Here is a 21,891-nt window from a genome sequence, read left to right as displayed (position 1 = left end):
GTACCTGCAAGATTTGCCTGCATAATATTATTTCCTTGTAATATAACCTTACAATTTCAGTGCTATTTTAGTTTAATTGATAACTTGGAAGGGATGGGATGTGAATATTATAATATTGACCTTACATGAATCTGAAATGAGCTACAAAATGGTGGATGGATCTCTCACATGATTATCATCAGCAAATATGAAAAGTACATTTGGGGGAAATATTGCAAATGGGTTTTTGGTAGATTGTGCATGAATATTTAATTTAGTCATAAAAGTTAGGTTTAGTAAATTAATGGTTTTGCTAACGGCTGCGGTCTCTCCCTAGATTATTGCTGTGGAGGGAGTGTCTCCCCTCCTCGCCTGTCTGCAGGCCTGCTTTGTTAATTACAGCCGTGCTGTTCCTTACCTGCACTACATTACACCTACATTGGACAGGGGGAGAATCGGACAGATCAAATGAATGACTTTTGGAAGGAAAGTTTCAGTTGTCTGTTTTTATTTGCTGATGCTTATGGTGAATCCTGATCAACAAAACAGGGTGAAATAAACCAATCACTCAATCAAGCCAGTCTATAATTGTTTAACCAGTAGATGGAATAGAGTGTGTAGTATAGAGCCACAGGTTACTTCAACTTGCAACGTCATTCTATAACCTGTGGCTCTATACCACAAACTCTATTCCATCTACTGGTTAAACAATTATAGACTGGCTTGATTGAGTGATTGGCTTATTTCACTGTGTGTTGTTGATCAGGATTCACCATAAGCATCAGCAAATAAAAACAGACAACTGAAACTTTCCTTCCAAAAGTCATTCATTTGATCCTGACAATCCTAATTTACCGATGTCAACCTGTCCTGAGCATGTCCTCTTAGTCCTTTAAACATGATCTTGTGTTTGTTTGCTGTAGTGTGACACTGGTACTTTTAGAATGAACACTGGGGGTTTAGGTGTTACCATGACAGCTGGGTAGGTGCATTGGCAACCTACAGTCGGTTCCCAGCCTCAAAGCCCTTTAACCTGTTCCACCCACTAAGTTTAGACTCAGGCTGGGCCACAGGGAATCATCAGCACTGTCAACCTGACGTACATATAAAATACATCACGCTGCTTGTTTAGCGAGTACCACTTCCTCCCGATTCGGCCCATTCCTGGCGCAAACTCAGGACCTCTGCCTTGCTAGCACACGTGACCGCCCTCCTGAAGCAACTTCCAGTCGGCGCCATGCAAAAAGCTAACTATTCGCTGGCACAGGTGGGGACATTTCAGGCTAAGGAGTAAGTTTCACACATCCCCATTATGCTACATACACACACACAAGCAAGCACACACACACACGCACACTGACACAGTATCATTCTATATCAGGCCCTGGTTAAGCCCTGTGACAGCCTGGGGGCACTGGACACCCACTCTACATGGTGGCTGGGCTGGCCAAGTGTGTATTGGGTGGTGTGATTCCACAGCTCTTGGCTGAGTTTGATAAAGATTAATACAATCCTATTTTCTGCCCAGGATTGCCTTTCCTAATGTGACTCCTCTCTCTCTCTCTCTCTCTCTCTCTCTCTCTCTCTCTCTCTCTCTCTCTCTCTCTCTCTCTCTCTCTCTCTCTCTCTCTCTCTCTCTCTCTCTCTCTCTCTCTCTCTCTCTCTCTCTCTCTCTCTCTCTCTCCCTCCCTCTTCCTGGGAAACACTAAGCACCTTATCCATGTAAGGAGTGACAATGAGAGAGTGAGGCATGCAGTGTTAGTGTGCTGTAATACTCTAATTCACTGTAGATTAATTATCTCAGGATAAGCAGCGTCATGGTACAGGATTGGGCCAGGCTGAAACACAGTATGGCAAATCCTCCTCCACTCCTCTCCAGGCTGGCCAGTGGCACACAGTAGCCCTGTGTCATGGACTGGCTGGTTAGAGGGACGTACAGTACCAGTCAAATGTTTGGACACACCTACTCATTCAAGGGTTTTTATTTTTTACTATTTTCTATTTTCCACATTCTAGAATATCAAATCAAATCAAATCAAATGTATTTATATAGCCCTTCTTACATCAGCTGATATCTCAAAGTGCTGTACAGAAACTCAGCCTAAAACCCCAAACAGCAAGCAATGCAGGTGTAGAAGCACGGTGGCTAGGAAAAACTCCATAGAAAGGCCAAAACCTAGGAAGAAACCTAGAGAGGAACCAGGCTATGAGGGGTGGCCAGTCGTCTTCTGGCTGTGCCGGGTGGAGATTATAACAGAACATGGCCAAGATGTACAAATGTTCATAAATGACCAGCATGGTCAAATAATAATAATCACAGTAGTTGTCGAGGGTGCAACAGGGCAGCACCTCAGGAGTAAATGTCAGTTGGCTTTTCATAGCCGGTCATTGAGAGTATCTCTACCGCTCCTGCTGTCTCTGGAGAGTTGAAAACAGCAAGTCTGGGACAGGTAGCACGTCCGGTGAACAGGTCAGGGTTCCATAGCCGCAGGCAGAACAGTTGAAACTGGAGCAGCAGCACGGCCAGGTGGACTGGGGACACCAAGTAGTCATCATGCCAGGTAATCCTGACGCATGGTCCTAGGGCTCAGTTCCTCTGAGAGAGAGAAAGAAAGAAAGAAAGAGAGAGAGAGAGAATTAGAGAGAGCGTACTTAAATTCACACAGGACACCGGATAAGACGAGAAATACTCCAGATGTAACAGACTAACCCTAGCCCCCCGACGCATAAACTACTGCAGCATAAATACTGGAGGCTGAGACAGGAGGGGTCAGGAGACACTGTGGCCCCATCCGATGATACCCCCAGACAGGGCCAAACAGGCAGGATATTACCCCTGAGACAAGGCCGAGTACAGCCCACAAAGATCTCCGCCACGGCACAACCCAGTGGGGGCGCCAACCCAGACAGGAAGACCACGTCAGTGACTCAACCCACTCAAGTGACGCACCCCTCCTAGGGACGGCATGGAAGAGCACCAGTAGGCCAGTGACTCAGCCCCTGTAATAGGGTTAGAGGCAGAGAATCCCAGTGGAGAGAGGGGAACCGGCCAGGCAGAGACAGCAAGGACGGTTCGTTGCTCCAGTGCCTTTCCGTTCACCTTCACACTCCTGGGCCAGACTACACTCAATCATAGGACCCACTGAAGAGATGAGTCTTCAATAAAGACTTAAAGGTTGAGACCGAGTCTGCGTCTCTCACATGGGTAGGCAGACCATTCCATAAAAATGGAGCTCTATAGGAGAAAGCCCTGCCTCCAGCTGTTTGCTTAGAAATTCTAGGGACAATTAGGAGGCCTGCGTCTTGTGACCGTAGCGTATGGCAGGACTTAATCGGAAAGATAGGTAGGAGCAAGCCCATGTAATGCTTTGTAGATTAGCAGTAAAACCTTGAAATCAGCCCTGATACCATTAAAAGGTCATTTACCACCTTCACAAGTGCAGTCTCAGTGCTATGATGGGGTCTAAAACCAGACTGAAACATTTTGTATACTTTGTTTTGTCTTCAGGATGGCAGTGAGTTGCTGCACAACAGCGATTCGATATAGGCCGATAGTTTTTTATATTTTCTGGCTCAAGGTTTGGCTTTTTCAAGAGAGGCTTTATTACTGCCACTTTTAGTGAGTTTGGTACACATCCGGTTGATAGAGAGACATTTATTATGTTCAACATAGGAGGGCCAAGCACAGGAAGCAGCTCTTTCAGTAGTTTACATTTACATTTTTACATTACATTTAAGTCATTTAGCAGACGCTCTTATCCAGAGCGACTTACAAATTGGTGCATTCACCTTATGACATCCAGTGGAACAGGCACTTTACAATAGTGCATCTAAATCTTTTAAGGGGGGGGGGGGTCAGAAGGATTACTTTATCCTATCCTAGGTATTCCTTAAAGAGGTGGGGTTTCAGGTGTCTCCGGAAGGTGGTGATTGACTCCGCTGTCCTGGCGTCGTGAGGGAGTTTGTTCCACCATTGGGGTGCCAGAGCAGCGAACAGTTTTGACTGGGCTGAGCGGGAACTGTACTTCCTCAGTGGTAGGGAGGCGAGCAGGCCAGAGGTGGATGAATGCAGTGCCCTTGTTTGGGTGTAGGGCCTGATCAGAGCCTGAAGGTACTGAGGTGCCGTTCCCCTCACAGCTCCGTAGGCAAGCACCATGGTCTTGTAGCGGATGCGAGCTTCAACTGGAAGCCAGTGGAGAGAGCGGAGGAGCGGGGTGACGTGAGAGAACTTGGGAAGGTTGAACACCAGACGGGCTGCGGCGTTCTGGATGAGTTGTAGGGGTTTAATGGCACAGGCAGGGAGCCCAGACAACAGCGAGTTGCAGTAATCCAGACGGGAGATGACAAGTGCCTGGATTAGGACCTGCGCCGCTTCCTCTGTGAGGCAGGGTCGTACTCTGCGGATGTTGTAGAGCATGAACCTACAGGAACGGGCCACCGCCTTGATGTTAGTTGAGAACGACAGGGTGTTGTCCAGGATCACGCCAAGGTTCTTAGCGCTCTGGGAGGAGGACACAATGGAGTTGTCAACCGTGATGGCGAGATCATGGAACGGGCAGTCCTTCCCCGGGAGGAAGAGCAGCTCCGTCTTGCCGAGGTTCAGCTTGAGGTGGTGATCCGTCATCCACACTGATATGTCTGCCAGACATGCAGAGATGCGATTCGCCACCTGGTTATCAGAAGGGGGAAAGGAGAAGATTAATTGTGTGTCGTCTGCATAGCAATGATAGGAGAGACCATGTGAGGTTATGACAGAGCCAAGTGACTGTATAGCGAGAATAGGAGAGGGCCTAGAACAGAGCCCTGGGGGATACCAGTGGTGAGAGCACGTGGTGAGGAGACAGATTCTCGCCACGCCACCTGGTAGGAGCGACCTGTCAGGTAGGACGCAATCCAAGCGTGGGCCGCGCCGGAGATGCCCAACTCGGAGAGGGTGGAGAGGAGGATCTGATGGTTCACAGTATCAAAGGCAGCCGATAGGTCTAGAAGGATGAGAGCAGAGGAGAAAGAGTTAGCTTTAGCAGTGCGGAGCGCCTCCGTGACACAGAGAAGAGCAGTCTCAGTTGAATGACTAGTCTTGAAACCTGACTGATTTGGATCAAGAAGGTCATTCTGAGAGAGATAGCAGGAGAGCTGGCCAAGGACGGCACGTTCAAGAGTTTTGGAGAGAAAAGAAAGAAGGGATACTGGTCTGTAGTTGTTGACATCGGAGGGATCGAGTGTAGGTTTTTTCAGAAGGGGTGCAACTCTCGCTCTCTTGAAGACGGAAGGGACGTAGCCAGCGGTCAAGGATGAGTTGATGAGCGAGGTGAGGTAAGGGAGAAGGTCTCCGGAAATGGTCTGGAGAAGAGAGGAGGGGATAGGGTCAAGCGGGCAGGTTGTTGGGCGGCCGGCCGTAACAAGACGCGAGATTTCATCTGGAGAGAGAGGGGAGAAAGAGGTCAGAGCACAGGGTAGGGCAGTGTGAGCAGAACCAGCGGTGTCGTTTGACTTAGCAAACGAGGATCGGATGTCGTCGACCTTCTTTTCAAAATGGTTGACGAAGTCATCTGCAGAGAGGGAGGAGGGGGGGGGGGGGAGGATTCAGGAGGGAGGAGAAGGTGGCAAAGAGCTTCCTAGGGTTAGAGGCAGATGCTTGGAATTTAGAGTGGTAGAAAGTGGCTTTAGCAGCAGAGACAGAAGAGGAAAATGTAGAGAGTAGGGAGTGAAAGGATGCCAGGTCCGCAGGGAGGCGAGTTCTCCTCCATTTCCGCTCGGCTGCCCGGAGCCCTGTTCTGTGAGCTCGCAATGAGTCGTCGAGCCACGGAGCAGGAGGGGAGGACCGAGCCGGCCTGGAGGATAGGGGACATAGAGAGTCAAAGGATGCAGAAAGGGAGGAGAGGAGGGTTGAGGAGGCAGAATCAGGAGATATGTTGGAGAAGGTTTGAGCAGAGGGAAGAGATGATAGGATGGAAGAGGAGAGAGTAGCGGGGGAGAGAGAGCGAAGGTTGGGACGGCGCGATACCATCCGAGTAGGGGCAGTGTGGGAAGTGTTGGATGAGAGCGAGAGGGAAAAGGATACAAGGTAGTGGTCGGAGAATAGGAGGGGAGTTGCAATGAGGTTAGTGGAAGAACAGCATCTAGTAAAGATGAGGTCAAGCGTATTGCCTGCCTTGTGAGTAGGGGGGGAAGGTGAGAGGGTGAGGTCAAAAGAGGAGAGGAGTGGAAAGAAGGAGGCAGAGAGGAATGAGTCAAAGGTAGACGTGGGGAGGTTAAAGTCACCCAGAACTGTGAGAGGTGAGCCGTCCTCAGGAAAGGAGCTTATCAAGGCATCAAGCTTATTGATGAACTCTCCAAGGGAACCTGGAGGGCGATAAATGATAAGGATGTTAAGCTTGAAAGGGCTGGTAACTGTGACAGCATGGAATTCAAAGGAGGCGATAGACAGATGGGTAAGGGGAGAAAGAGAGAATGACCACTTGGGAGAGATGAGGATCCCGGTGCCACCACCCCGCTGACCAGAAGCTCTCGGGGTGTGCGAGAACACGTGGGCAGACGAGGAGAGAGCAGTAGGAGTAGCAGTGTTATCTGTGGTGATCCATGTTTCCGTCAGTGCCAAGAAGTCGAGGGACTGGAGGGAAGCATAGACTGAGATGAACTCTGCCTTGTTGGCCGCAGATCGGCAGTTCCAGAGGCTGCCGGAGACCTGGAACTCCACACGGGTCGTGCGTGCTGGGACCACCAGGTTAGGGTGGCCGCGGCCACGCGGTGTGAAGCGTTTGTATGGTCTGTGCAGAGAGGAGAGAACAGGGATAGACAGACACATAGTTGACAGGCTACAGAAGAGGCTACGCTAATGCAAAGGAGATTGGAATGACAAGTGGACTACACGTCTCGAATGTTCAGAAAGTTAAGCTAACGTTGCAAAAATCTTATTGACTAAAATGATTAAAATGATACAGTACTGCTGAAGTAGGCTAGCTAGCAGTGGCTGCGTTGTTGACTTTGTTTGAAAGTGTAGCTGGCTAGGTAACCTCGATAGCTGGCTAGGTAACCTCGATAACTGGCTAGATAATTACTCTAAACTACACAATTATCTTAGATACAAGGACAGCAAAGACAACTATGTAGCTAGCTAACACTACACTAATCAAATCGTTCCGTTGTAATGTAATAGTTTCTACAGTGCTGCTATTCGGTAGAAGTTGGCTAGCTAGCAGTGTTGACTAGGTAGGAGAACGGCAGCGCGGCGGACAAAAATAGCTGGCTAGCTAACCGATAATTACTCTAAACTACACAATTATCTTAGATACAAAGACAGCAAAGACAACTATGTAGCTAGCTAACACTACACTAATCAAGTCGTTCCGTTGTTCCGTTGAATGTAATAGTTTCTACAGTGCTGCTATTCTGTGGCTAGCTGGCTAGCTAGCAGTGTTGACTACGTTACGTTACGTTAGAAGGACGAAAATAGCTGGCTAGCTAACCTAGATAATTACTCTAAACTACACAATTGTCTTTGATACAAAGACGGCTATGTAGCTAGCTAAGATCAAACAAATCAAACCGTTGTACTGTAATGAAATGAAATGAAATGTAATACTACCTGTGGAGCGAAGCGGAATGCGACTACTCGCTCCAACCCGGAAGTGTGTGTGTTAGTTTAGTTAGAATAGGGTCCAGTATGCAGCTTGAAGGTTTAGAGGCCATGATTATTTTCATCATTGTGTCAAGAGATATAGTACTAAAACACTTGAGTGTCTCCCCTGATCCTAGGTCCTGACAGAATTGTGCTGACTAAAGACAGCTGAGCTTTGGAGGAATACGCAGATTTAAAGAGAAGTCCATAATTTACATTCTAATGATCATGATCTTTTCCTCATAGAAGTTTATTATTGCTGAAGTGAAAGCCATCCTCTCTTGGGGAATGCTGCTTTTTAGTTAGCTTTGCGACAGTATCAAAAATACATTTTGGATTGTTCTTATTTTCCTCAATTAAGTTGGAAAAATAGGATGATCGAGCAGCATTGAGGGCTCTTCGATGCACAGTACTGTCTTTCCAAGCTAGTCTGAAGACTTCCAGTTTGGTGTAATAGTGAAGACGTAACCAAAAAAATGTTATACAAATCAAAATATATTTTATATTTGAGATTCTTCAAAGTAGCCAACCTTTGTCTTGATGACAGCTTTGCACACTTGGCATTCTCTCAAACAGCTTTCATGAGGTAGTCACCTGGAGTGCATTTAAATGAACTGATGTGCCTTGTTAAAAGTTAATTTGTGGAATTTCTTTCCTTCTTATTTCATTTGAACCAATCAGTTGTGTTGTGACAATGGTAAATACGAAGTCCATATTATGGCAAGAACAGCTCAAATAAGCAAAGAGAAATGACAGTCCATCATTACTTTATGACATGGTCAGTCAATGTGTAGAATTTCCAGAACTTTGTAGGTTTATTCAAGTGCAGTCGCAAAACCCATCAAGCGCTATGATGCAACTGGCTCTCATGAGAACCGCCACAGGAAAAGGAAAATCCAGAGTTACCTCTGCTGCAGAGGATAAGTTCATTAGAGTTACCAACCTTAGAAATTGCAGCCCAAATAAATGCTTCACAGAGTTCAAGTAACAGACACATCTCAACATCAACTGTTCAGAGGAGACTGTGTGAATCAGGCCTTCATGGTCGATTTGCTGCAAAGAAACCAGTACTAAAGACCACAATAATAAGAAGAGACTTGCTTGGGCCAAGAAACAGGAGCAGTGGACATTAGACCTGTGGAAATCTGTCCTTTGGTCTAATGAGTGCAAATTTTAGATTTTTGGTTCCAACCGCCGTGTCTTTGTGAGACGCAGAGTAGGTGAGTGGACAATCTCCACATGTGTGGTTCTCACCGTGAAGCATGGAGGAGGAGGTGGGGTGCTTTGCTGGTGAAACTGTCAGTGATTTCTTTAGAATTCAAGGCACACTTAACCAGCATGGCTACCACAGCATTCTGCAGTGATATGCCATCCCATCTGGTTTTCGCTTAGTGGGACTATCATTTGTTTTTCAATAGCACAACGACCCAAAACACACCTCCAGGCTGTGTAGAGGCTATTTGACCAAGAAGGAGAGTGATGGTGCTTCATCAGATGACCTGGCCTCCACAATCACCCAACCTCAACCCAATTGAGTTGGTTTGGAATGAGTTGGACCACAGAGTGAAGGAAAAGCAGCCAACAAGTGCTCAGCATATGTGGGAACTTCTTCAAGACTGTTGGAAAAGCATTCCAGGTGAAGCTGGTTGAGAGAATGCCTAGAGTGTGCAAAGCTGCCATCAAGGCAAAAGGTGGCTACTATGAAGAATCTCAAATATATAACATATATTTTGATTTGTTCAACACTTTTTTGGTTACTACATGATTCCATATGTGTTATTTCATAGTTGTGATGTCTTCACTATTATTCTACAATGTAGAAAATAGTAAGAAAAATAAAGAAAAATCCTTGAATGAGTAGGTCTGTCCAAACCTTTGACTGGTACTGTATATGTCAGATCAATGTTATTTTATTTAGAGATATCATGAATGGGCGTTCACACCTGTATGCATATGATTTCCAATCCCTTTATTTCACAAAACTGAGTATTCAGGCAACACCAGAATAAATTGTCATGTGAAATTTTGATGGAATGGTATTAATTAGTTTGTACAAGGGAAATGTCTTTATGTACACAATGCTCTCTGAATGCTGTAGAGGTCTGTTTGAATGTGCTGTGTCGAATGTTTTGAGGGGAACTTTGATTTTAATAACTTGGACATACTCCACTGATTTTAATCACCCAGCCAGCCTTACTTTCCCAAAGAGAGTGTATTTTGACAATAGAGAAGCATTGTTTTCATTCTCTTTCTATGGTTTTTCGCTCTTCACACTTTCACTTGCAGAATAACAGAGTACCACTAGAGGGCGGTACAAAGGTCTAAATAGGTCATTTATAAATTGAGTGGATGGTAGAATCATTTCAAAAGACCTTTAAGAAAGAAGTCAATCAATGGCCAAAAACATAAACTTTGAATGTGATGTAATAATTTCAATAATGCATTATGCGACTGTGATATGTGGTTGTCTTACCTACCTTAGTTGAATGCACTGGCTAAGTGTCTCTGCTAAATGACCTACATGTACACGTAAATGATATTGATTAGTGTGGGGGTTCCATATCAACTAATGGTGAGTCAACAGCCTATACAGGTGCTTTATTGGGGCTAGTTGCTCTCATGCTGTCACAGTGACCTCTGCTGCCTAGTCTACCACTCTGTGCTTCCTGCTCTCTCTACTCCACAACACTCACTCATCTGCAATGTGTTAAGAGCAGTTAGAGTATCAGAGAGGATTTTTACATTAAGATTCTTGAAACCTAATGGATTGGGCTTCAACCTCCTGATTGCACTCAGATCGATTATAGTCTGTGACGCAGCAGGTGAACCTGCAATATCATCAGCCTTCCATTGGGAAACGCCCAAAAAATATGCAGCATCGGTGGAATACACATACACGAATACACACACACACACACACACACATATGTACGCACATGAGCTGGTTCCTTAGGGACACACAGTGTAAGAGAGGGAGAAGGTGTTGATTAATGCAGTACTCAGGAGCCTGTAGCCTTGGCAGAGGGTTTAAGAGAGTGGGGAAATAGCAACTCTTCCAGCCCCCCTCTCCAAACTAGAGACATGAAGTGTAAAATTGGGCACTCTCTCAAACACACTCTGTCACACAGTCTTTCTCAAACACACTCTGTCACACAGTCTTTAGCATGAGTGGAGAAATAAGACACATTCCTGCTGGCTGTAATAGAGACAACACAGAGAACAAATGTTGTTGCCTTGTGCAAAAATAATAAACTGATACCGATCTTTTTAAGGCTGACATATACTGTGCCATCTTGTGCTTTTCCAGTCTTATATAGTAGTTTCACACCTAATTTACATATTACGCATAGTCTGGGGCAGCAGGTACCCTAGCGGTTAAGCGTGTTGGGCCAGTAACTGAAAAGTTGCTGGTTCGAATTCACAAGCCGACTTGGAGTGGAATCTGACGATGTGCCCTTGAGCAACGCATTTAACCCTAATTCCTCCTGTAAGTCGCTCTGGATAAGAGCGTCTGCTAAATTACTAAAATGTAGATGTACTCTGATCTGCAAAAGGATGACGTGATAGTAATATGACATGTTATTTCTTTTGGAGAGATTTTGAGTTGACATTTTCGCCCTAAGCCCTTTTGAATATCTCTGACCATGCTTCTATTTTTATTTTCCTTACAGCAACAGCGACGTCTAGATCTCCTAACCATCACCAGCACTGGTGAGTGCCCACTACTAACTAACTGTACTGATGCTGATGGGATGTGAGTGAGTGTAGACACTGGACAAAACAACCTCTGTTCTCAGAGATGATAGTCACTACTAGCAAACAGTACACATGTAGGAATAAAAGTTCACTGGATAATTCAGCAGTACAGGATCAGTTACCAGACAACCTGGTGTCATAATTATACCACACTGATACCGCACACTCACATTCACTTTAAACTTTGAAAATGTCTGCACAATGATATAGCAATGTGAATGAAGACATCAAAATATCTATTATGTTTATTTTTGTTTAATTTGATTTGATGAGCGTAGCTCCTGTCCATTATTTTCATATTATATGGTATTATGAAACAGCATGTGTGTGACGCTCAGCGGAGCTGCAATGTGTTTTGTGATCTGGAGCTCCCCAGTTGGACTGGTGCTGCTGTAAAGAGTCTTTGCTCGGGAAGGGGAACTCAATGTCTTGGAAAAGCAGCTGGGTGATGGAGCAAATTGCAGAGATGGCAAGAGGAAACAGATGGGTACGCCAGAAAGGATACAGTGCCCATATGTCTAAAGGATCTGGATGGTCTAATATGCTTTGATTAAAATAATGTTTATGTGAGACACGTGGAGCCTGCTAATTTCCCCTGATTTATTTTGCATTTGTTTCCTGAGCCCAGACAATAATATCTCTGACCTTGACAACTCTGGAAAGGGCAACCAGACACGCAGAAAGAGAGAGAGGGCAACATTTAGCGTTGTACCTCAAATCAGGTTCTTTGTCTCTTTTTGAAGTGACAACCCTTCTGCTCAATGCACTGGCCCGTTTGGTTATTTTCCTGGTTTTGCATTTTATTCAGTTTGTATTATCTGACTATACTGCTGTACTGTACTGTATTCCTGTCAGACATATTGTATGGTGCACTGTGCCACAATTTACAGTCGGTGAACAATAAGGAATCAAATGAAATAAAGCATTGCTCACTTCCCCCCACTTGTGGCACTTCACTGGGCGCTGGCAATCTGTGAGAAGGTTATTATGCCCGTTGTATGGAAAACAGCCTGTGCTTTTAGATGAATGAGGCTGGTAGAGAGGCAACAACAGGAAGACACTCTCTCCTCTTCTGCCTCAAGAATAAAAAAGACTCTTTTCCTGTCACCTCTCTCTTCTTTATCCTCTCTCCACCTCCCCTATATTTTCTCGCCCTCCCTTTCTGTCCTCTCTCCAACCCATCTCTCCTCTTTCTTTTACGTGCAGTCGGGACGCGGGGCTGCAGACGGTGCAGGGGGTGTGAGGACACTAATAATACTAAGTGGGGGCTACGGCTGTGGGTGTGGGGGTCTGAGAGAGGTGCAGAGGAGAGGCCCCCATGCAGCACATTGAGAGATGGTGTATGTAGGAGGGCTCCAGGATGCTTCGTAGATCAGCATCAGCCACCCCAGCCCCTGCTTCCATCCAGGGGCCCTCATTAGCCCCTCTATCTGAAGTGCATTTCACCCACAACCTCGGTATTCCCTATTTAATTGGACACTTGAGCGGAGCATTGCGCATCTGGCTCTATTGAAGTCTGACATTTAAGACTGCTGACCTTTCCAGGCCCTCCACAACTAAATAATGATTAGCCCTGGCCATTGTTCCACCACAATCGTACACACACACACACAGTGGTGTGCACAGGAAAAGAGGAACGGTGGTGAACTAAACACCTGCAGTATCTAGCAGTCTCTGACCAAAATACACACTGTACATCCAGAAACCTTTATTCACACAAATGCTGGGGGAAGAGGCTTCGGGTGTTCACAATAGAAAGATTGGGTGCAGACATTCTATTGTCAATCTATTGATCTGAATGCCCTTTCCATTTCTGTGGACATCTTACAATAGTGTGTTGATCTAAATTAACTTTGCTTGATGGTGTTTAGTCCCTTTGTCCCTCGTATGCTCTGTGCATTACAGGGTGTAAAAAAGGTCAATTACATTCATGAGCTTTGGATAGATGTGCGAGGCATCGGAGCAGCAGAAAGATAATAGGCAACCTTCAGATCTCTAATGGTGTGGTCATTTCTCTTCAGTCTCTGTCTTCACGGTCTCTAGGGCTGTGGGACTCCACTCGCTCTGGGCTCTGATAGTAAAGAGGGCCTCAGATACTATATAGCTCTCTCTCTCTCTCTCTCTCTCCCTCTCAATACCTTTCAGTTCCTCTTCATTTATCTCTATCTCACAATTACCACGCATGCCTCGATCAAAACAAAGGCCTCACAAACTAATTAGCCCGAGGTAAGGTGGGCTGTTTGTGGGGAGAGATATTGGCAGTGTCACGATCGTGTGGAGGATTGACGGACCAAAACGCAGCACTTGGAAAATAAGCCATCTTCTTTTATTTTTTAAAGATGACGAAAAATAAACACGACACAAAACACTTTAACAAAACGAACAAAAACAACAAACGACCGTGAAGCTAAATAACGTTGTGCACTTACACACACTGGCTACAAACGTTCTGACATAGACAATTACTCACAACCAATGAGAGCCTATGGCTACCCTAAATAAGGCTCCCAATCAGAGACAACCGAAATCAGCTGTCTCTAATTGGGAACTCATTCAGGTAACCATAGACTCTCCTAGACAACTAAACATACATAGACAACGCTAGACATCTACACTCAACACAAACCCATATACTACACCCCATAACCCCTTTACCATATAAACACCCAAAACTAACAAAACATAAACATTCCCCATGTCACACCCTGACCTAACTAAAATAATCAAGAAAACAAAGAATACTAAGGCCAGGGCGTGACATAACCCCCCCCTTGAGGCGCGAACTCCGGGCGCACCATACACAGTCTAGGGGAGGGTCTGGGTGGGCTTCCCTCCACGGTGGCGGCTCCGGCTCTGGTCGTGGTCCCCACTTCACCACAGTCCCTAACCACCTCCTTAGCTTCTTCAAAATGACCCCTCTCCACATTAACCCCATTGCATTAAGGGGCAGTTCTGGACTAAGGGGCAGCTCCGGACTAAGGGGCAGTACCAGGGTAAGGGGCAGTACCAGGGTAAGGGGCAGTACCAGGGTAAGGGGCAGTACCAGGGTAAGGGGCAATACCAGGGTAAGGGGCAGCACCAGGATAAGGGGCAGCACCAGGATAAGGGGCAGCTCCGGACTGAAGAATGGCAGCTCCGGACTGAGGGACTGCAGCTCCGGACTGAGGGACTGCAGCTCCGGACTGAGGGATGGCCCATGGCTGGCTGACGGATCTGGCTGCTCATGGCTAGCTGACGGATCTGGCTGCTCATGGCTAGCTGACGGATCTGGCTGCTCATGGCTAGCTGACGGATCTGGCTGCTCATGGCTAGCTGACGGATCTGGCTGCTCATGGCTGGCTGACGGATCTGGCTGCTCATGGCTGGCTGACGGATCTGGCTGCTCATGGCTGGCTGACGGATCTGGCTGCTCATGGCTAGCTGACGGATCTGGCTGCTCATGGCTGGCTGACGGATCTGGCTGCTCATGGCTAGCTGACGGATCTGGCTGCTCATGGCTAGCTGACGGATCTGGCTGCTCATGGCTAGCTGACGGATCTGGCTGCTCATGGCTAGCTGACGGATCTGGCTGCTCATGGCTAGCTGACGGATCTGGCTGCTCATGGCTAGCTGACGGATCTGGCTGCTCATGGCTGGCTGACGGATCTGGCTGCTCATGGCTGGCTGACTGATCTGGCTGCTCCTGTCTGGTTGGCGGCTCTGACAGATCCTGTCTGGTTGGCGGCTCTGGCAGATCCTGTCTGGTTGGCGGCTCTGGCAGATCCTGTCTGGTTGGCGGCTCTGGCAGATCCTGTCTGGTTGGCGGCTCTGGCAGATCCTGTCTGGTTGGCGGCTCTGGCAGATCCTGTCTGGTTGGCGGCTCTGGCAGATCCTGTCTGGTTGGCGGCTCTGGCAGATCCTGTCTGGTTGGCGGCTCTGGCAGATCCTGTCTGACGGACGGCTCTAGCGGCTCCTGTCTGGCTGGCGGCTCTAGCGGCTCCTGTCTGGCGGACGGCTCAGTAGGCTCATGGCAGACGGGCGGCTTTGCAGGCTCATGGCAGACGGATGGCTCAGATGGCGCTGGGGAGACGGATGGCTCAGATGGCGCTGGGGAGACGGATGGCTCAGATGGCGCTGGGGAGACGGATGGCTCAGATGGCGCTGGGGAGACGGGCAGTTCAGTCATCGCTGTGCAGACGGCAGACTCCTGCCGGCTGAGGCGCACTGTAGGCCTGGTGCGTGGTGCCGGGACTGGTGGCACCGGGCTGGGGACACGCATCTCAGGGCTAGTGCGGGGAGAAGGAACAGGGCATACTGGACCCTGGGAGCGCACATTAGGCCTAGTGCGTGGTGCCGGAACTGGTGGTACCGGGCTGGGGACACGCATCTCAGGGCTAGTGCGGGGAGCAGGAACAGGGCATACTGGACCCTGGGGACGCACATTAGGCCTAGTGCGTGGGGCCGGAACTGGTGGTACCGGACTGGGGACACGCATCTCAGGGCTAATGCGGGGAGCAGCAACAGGACGCACAGGACTCTGGGTACACACAGGAGGCTTGGTGCGTAATTTAGGCACTGGTGGTAAAGGGCTGGAGACACGCACCATAAGGCTAGTGCGTGGAGGAGGCACTGGTTGTACTGGGCTGGGGACCGTCACAGGAGAGTTAGTACATAGGGCTAATATAGGAGGTGCAGGACTAGGGAGGCGTACAGGAGGCCTGGTTCGTGGGACTGTCCTTTCCAGACGGTTAGCACGCACATCAGGACGAGCATGTAGAGCTGACTCAGGTAACCTCACATCCCGCACACGCTCTGTCGGGTGGATCTTGTGCCTCACGCACCAACACAGCAGCTCCCTCATTTCACTCTCTTCCAACCTCCCCAATAAATCCTTAACCGTCTCTGCATCATTCCCATTGCTCCCCTCCAATCTCAGCCCGACTGGCTCAGGTTCCCTCTTAGAGGAAGCACGGGAAGCACGGGAAGTTGACGCAGTTCTCCCATCAGGACTCGCCACATTCCTCATGAGCCCCTCCCCAAGAAATTTTTGGGTATTACTCACGGGTCTCCAGCCTTGCTTCCTTGCTGCCTCCTCATATCGCCTCCTCTCGGCTTTCGCTGCCTCCAGCTCTTCACGAGGGAGGCGATATTCTCCAGGTTGAGCCCAAGGTCCCTTTCCTTCCAATTCGTCCTCCCATCTCCAGAAATCCTGTGTAGGTAGGTCCTGTTGCCGCCTTCTATGCCGCTTGGTCCTATGGTGAGTAATTCTGTCACGATCATGTGGAGGATTGACGGACCAAAACGCAGCACTTGGAAAATAAGCCATCTTCTTTTATTTTTTAAAGATGACGAAAAATAAACACGACACAAAACACTTTAACAAAACGAACAAAAACAACAAACGACCGTGAAGCTAAATAACGTTGTGCACTTACACACACTGGCTACAAACGTTCTGACATAGACAATTACTCACAACCAATGAGAGCCTATGGCTACCCTAAATAAGGCTCCCAATCAGAGACAACCGAAATCAGCTGTCTCTAATTGGGAACTCATTCAGGTAACCATAGACTCTCCTAGACAACTAAACATACATAGACAACGCTAGACATCTACACTCAACACAAACCCATATACTACACCCCATAACCCCTTTACCATATAAACACCCAAAACTAACAAAACATAAACATTCCCCATGTCACACCCTGACCTAACTAAAATAATCAAGAAAACAAAGAATACTAAGGCCAGGGCGTGACAGGCAGGTTCCGTCACACGTCTTATGCATGATGTGACAGTCAATATGTTTTGCCCAATGTTCTATTGTCCTTCAGTTTTCATTTACATATATACCACAATATTTTTCAAAATGTGTATCTCTGTTTTTCAAACACATGCCACTCCAAGTTAGAGAATTGGAGTCTGGAGTAGACTAGATGTAGGCCTATACAGAAAGCCATTCATTCCTTGTGAAAAGCTGAAACTGAAAGAGCCCATTTGTGCATTTGTATTTCCACTGGCATCGCAGTATTTCATGCCAGAGGTCTGAGAGGCTGAGGTCTGAGGTCTGCACGTATTTTTTTTGCTTTCTGTCCCATGTGGCAGAGGGATGCTTTTCATGGTGCCATGCTGGGTAAGTCTGCTGGTGTGATAGACACTGGAGAGAGGCCCAGAGCCTGGCTACTGGCTATGCTCCCCAGGCCAGGCCTCGACTCTGTGTGTGGATGAGACTGGGGCTCCAGCCAGCAGGGCAGCAGGACAGCTGCACAGGCCTGCACTCAATACCTGGGCTCTGAAGCTGGAGCTGGGCTGGAGCGGAGAGAGATGTGTCTTTAATGGAGCACAAGGACTTGGCGCCTTGCTGAGAGAGAGAGGGACATTATTTATAAAACACTATCAGGGCTTTGTATAATCAAGCAGCTGTGAAAACAACACTTCCTAATATTGCCCTATTTATATTCTTTCTCTGTGAATTTGCATATTTTATCTTCCTGCACTTCATTATAGGGGACTTATACAACACAAACAAAGAGAGGGATGAGCAGATGAGGGAGGGGGGATCTCTCTTCTCTGGCCGCCTTATATTGACTATTTTCCAGTAGATTTTTTCGAAACCCTCTCAGAAGCGTGGCTAAAAAAGCAAGCTGATGAATTGAGAATGAGTGTGATAATTCAGCAGGCACATATGAGGGGGCTAGGGAGTAGTGGGGCACAATAGGGAAAAATATTTAGAAAATATGCATCCCTAAACCAGTATTTAAAGGCCCAGTGCAGTCAAACACATGATTTTCCTGTGTTTATATATATATTTCCACAAAATGAGGTTGGAATAATACTGTGAAGTTGTGAAAATTATGAAAATGCCCTTTTAGTGTAACAGTTGTTTGATAAGACTGCCTGAAATTTCAGCCTGTTTTGGTTGGATGGAGTTTTGGCCTTCCATGTTGACATCCCCATGTGGTAAATTAGTTAATAGACCAATAAGAAAGAGTTCAAAACTTCTCTGCCAATAACTGCAAATGTTCAGTTTCTCCCTCTACACTCAGACTACTCCAAGACAGTCCTAGCTAAATTCTTGCTTGAGAAATTACCCTTTGCTAAGAAGCTCTTTTGGGTTTTTTTTTACAATTTTAATTGAAAATAATCACAGTAAGGTACATAATTGTTACCCAGAAATGATTTGATATCCAGATACAAACAGCTGCATTGAATCTTTAAAAACATGTATCTTGCCTACCCACATGCTTTTTGACTACTTATGCCTAGAGTCAATATCCCCTGCCTTGCAAATACAACAATTTCACGCACTCTTCACATAATCAGCCATGGGTTTCGTGTTTGGCATGTTGGAAAACGTAAACAACATTTTCACAGCCTCTTTCTCCAACAGGGAAGACAGCTGTGATTATTTCTTTGTCATCAGAGCCACCACTGTTGTTGAGCACTGCTGTGTAGCAAATCCTTATAGAAAAAAAAGATTGGATTTTTGTTCCTGGGTGCCTTTTGTATCTCCAGTAAGGAAGTGTATAATAGAGTTTGATGCCGTGGTGTCTGTGCTGTGTGGATTGAGTTGGTGGGGGCTGGTGTGTGTGTGAAAAAACCATAGCACTCATTGAACAGCAGCAGTCTCTGCTCTGCAACCTGCTCAGGTACAGTGTTGATATGGTAACCTGTTGGCTAGGCAGCCTTGTTTGCATGTTTACTTCAGCAGCCTTTTGTCATTCTCTTACTTCCCGGTGGCGTCCTGTGTTGGCTCAATAAGGAGCAGCTAGCTGTCAGGATGTATCTGCCACGCAGCACTTGGTTATCAGATCATGTCTCCATGTTCCCTTTCACCTCAGACATTTACATGTTCTAACAGCTCAAGATGAGCTGTGTTTTCACCCTGTCATATTAACTTGCCTCCATTTTCTGGATGTGAAAGGAGATGCTTGATGCAACTCCACTGTGTCACAATCAAAAGGGAATCTTGCTCCGTTTGCTCATTTTGAAGGGGCCCTTCTATCTGTTGTGAAATGTACACTGAGTGTACAAAACAATAGGAACACCTTAATATTGTGTTGCACCCCCTTTTGCCCTCAGAACAGCCTCAATTCGTCAGGGCACACACTCTACAAGATGTCGAAAGCGTTCCACAGGGATGCTGGCCCATGTTGACTCCAATGCTTCCCACAGTTGTGTCAAGTTGGCTGGTTGTCTTTTGGGTGGTGGACCATTCTTGGTACACGCGGGAAACTGTTGAGCGTGAAAAACCCAGCAGCATTGCAGTTCTTGACACACTCAAACTGCCGCCTGGCACCTACTACCATACCCTGTTTAACGGCACATAAAACGTTTGTCTTGCCCATTCACCCTCTGAATGTCTTACATACACAATCCATGTCCCAAGGCTTAAAAACATGTCTCCTCCCTTTCATCTACACTGATTGAAGTGGATTTAACAAGTGACATCAATAAGGGATCATAGCTTTCACCTGGATTCACCTGGTCAGTCTATGTCACGGAAACATTAGGTTTTCCTAATGTTTGTACACTCGGTGTACCGTCTCTTTGCTTCTTTTTTGGGGGGGGGGGGGGGGGGTTCACTGTGGGCCTTTTGATTCGCAACTTTACCCTGTGAAACGAAGCAGGGTGCAAAACATAGTATGGCACAAAATGGTGTTATTACTCTGATTGAAAATCGACCAAGCCGTTAAACAAATGTGAGTATCCATTGCAAATAACGTGTTTTCATTTTGAATCCCAAGAACTTAGATCCCCCCTCTAAGTTGTGGGTGGCATACACAAATGAATTGTATTTTATGAATACATATTTCTAGAAAAAGAAAACAGCAAGAATCAAAAACATGGCTTAGTTCTTTGGACTTAATTCAACAACTCTGCTGTGATATCTCATTAGCTTGAAATACATTTTGAGTTCCAATTATAGGCATTCAAACTGATGTTGAGAAGGTGTTTGTGAGGGGAGATGACCCTGAGTGTCTTTGACTTGTAGGTTTGGCTTCAGGATCCTGCTGGATGGCTAAAGGCACAGTTCCTCCTCATGTACTGCTTGTCCCTCAGCGGGTTAACTTCTGTTTGGGCATGAGTGTATCTACTATTATCTGTCAAACATCGCACACCTGCTAGCGACGCTGGCCTCTGGTGCAATCCCACAGGCAACGTGCTGTCAACACCAACACCTACAATGTGTCACTTGCTGCCTCCATTTGTGGCAGCTCCAGGGGCTGTGGGGATAACCATTAAGCCCTATTCCCTATGACCAAAGCCTCCCCAACAGCTACGTGTTTAGTAAGCTGACAGTTTGTGGATATGGAAAAATAGAAATATGATAGATTAAAATATACCCGAATAAGTTACTTTTTATTAGATATTTGCTGTCCATTGTTTGTCATATTGACATGTTTACCTCAGTGAAAATATTTTAAAAATTCATGATACACTATGCAGTACCAGTCAAAAGTTTGGACACACCTACTCATTCAAGGGTTTTTCTTTATTTTTACTATTTTCTACATTGTAGAATAATAGTGAAGACATCAAAACTATGAAATAACACATATGGAATCATGTTGTAACCAAAAAAGTGTTAATTAAACAAATCAAAATAGATTTTAGATTTTAGATTCTTCAAAGCAGCCACCCTTTGCTTCGTTGACAGATTTGCACACTCTTAGCATTCTCTCAATCAGCTTCATGAGGAATGCTTTTCCAACAGTCTTGAAGGAGTTCCCACATATGCTGAACACTTGCTGGTTGCTTTTCCTTCACTCTGCGGTCCAACTCATCCCAAACCATCTCAATGGGGTTGAGGTTGGGTGATTGTGGAGGCCAGGTCATCTGATGCAGAACCGTCACTCTCCTTCTTGGTCATATATCCTCTACACAGCCTGGAGGTGTGTTTTGGGTCATTGTCCTGTTGAAAAAGAAATGTCAGTCCCACTAAGCGCAAACCAGATGGGATGGCGTATCGCTGCAGAATGCTGTAGTAGCCATGCTGGTAAAGTGTGCCTTGAATTCTAAATACAGCACAGACAGTGTCACCAGCAAAGCACCCCCACACCGTCACACCTCCTCCATGCTTCACGGTGGGAACCACACATGCGGAGATCATCCGTTCACCTAGTCTGCGTCTCACAAAGACACAGCGATTGGAACCAAAAATCTCAAATCTGGACTAATCAGATCAAAGGACAGATTTCCACCTGTTTAATGTCCATTGCTTGTGTTTCTTGGCCCAAGCAAGTCTCTTCTTCTTATTAGTGTCCTTTAGTATTGGTTTCTTTGTAGCAATTCGACCATGAAGGCCTGATTCACGCAGTCTCAATCTGAACAGTTGATGTTAAGATGTGTCTGTTACTTGAGCTCTGTGAAGCATTTATTTGGGCTGCAATCTGAGGTGCAATAACTCTAATGAACTTATCCTCTGCAACAGAGTCTGGGTCTTCCTTTCCTGTGGCGGTCCTCATGAGAACCAGTTTCACCATAGCGCTTGATGGTTTTTGCGACTACACTTGAAGAAACTCTGAAAGTTCTTAAAATTTTCCAGATTG

At 46.5% G+C, this 21,891-nt stretch overlaps 1 protein-coding gene across 5 annotated transcripts in view; it reads left to right on the top strand.

Moving 5' to 3' along the window:
* The window catches only part of LOC129855266 (cytosolic carboxypeptidase 6-like), a 461,876-nt gene that overhangs the window by 326,620 nt on the left and 113,365 nt on the right, over positions 1 to 21,891 (top strand). For all 5 annotated transcript variants that reach the window (XM_055922731.1, XM_055922729.1, XM_055922728.1 and 2 more), the window contains one exon: positions 11,269 to 11,308. In XM_055922731.1, the coding sequence (XP_055778706.1) occupies positions 11,269 to 11,308 (40 nt within the window). The remainder of the gene's footprint in view (positions 1 to 11,268; positions 11,309 to 21,891) is intronic.

Source organism: Salvelinus fontinalis, chromosome 5, assembly GCF_029448725.1.
Source record: "Salvelinus fontinalis isolate EN_2023a chromosome 5, ASM2944872v1, whole genome shotgun sequence".
In the NCBI taxonomy this organism is placed as follows: domain Eukaryota; kingdom Metazoa; phylum Chordata; class Actinopteri; order Salmoniformes; family Salmonidae; genus Salvelinus; species Salvelinus fontinalis.
The sequence above is the reverse complement of the archived record's forward strand: the minus strand, read 5'-3'. Positions and strand labels throughout refer to the sequence as shown.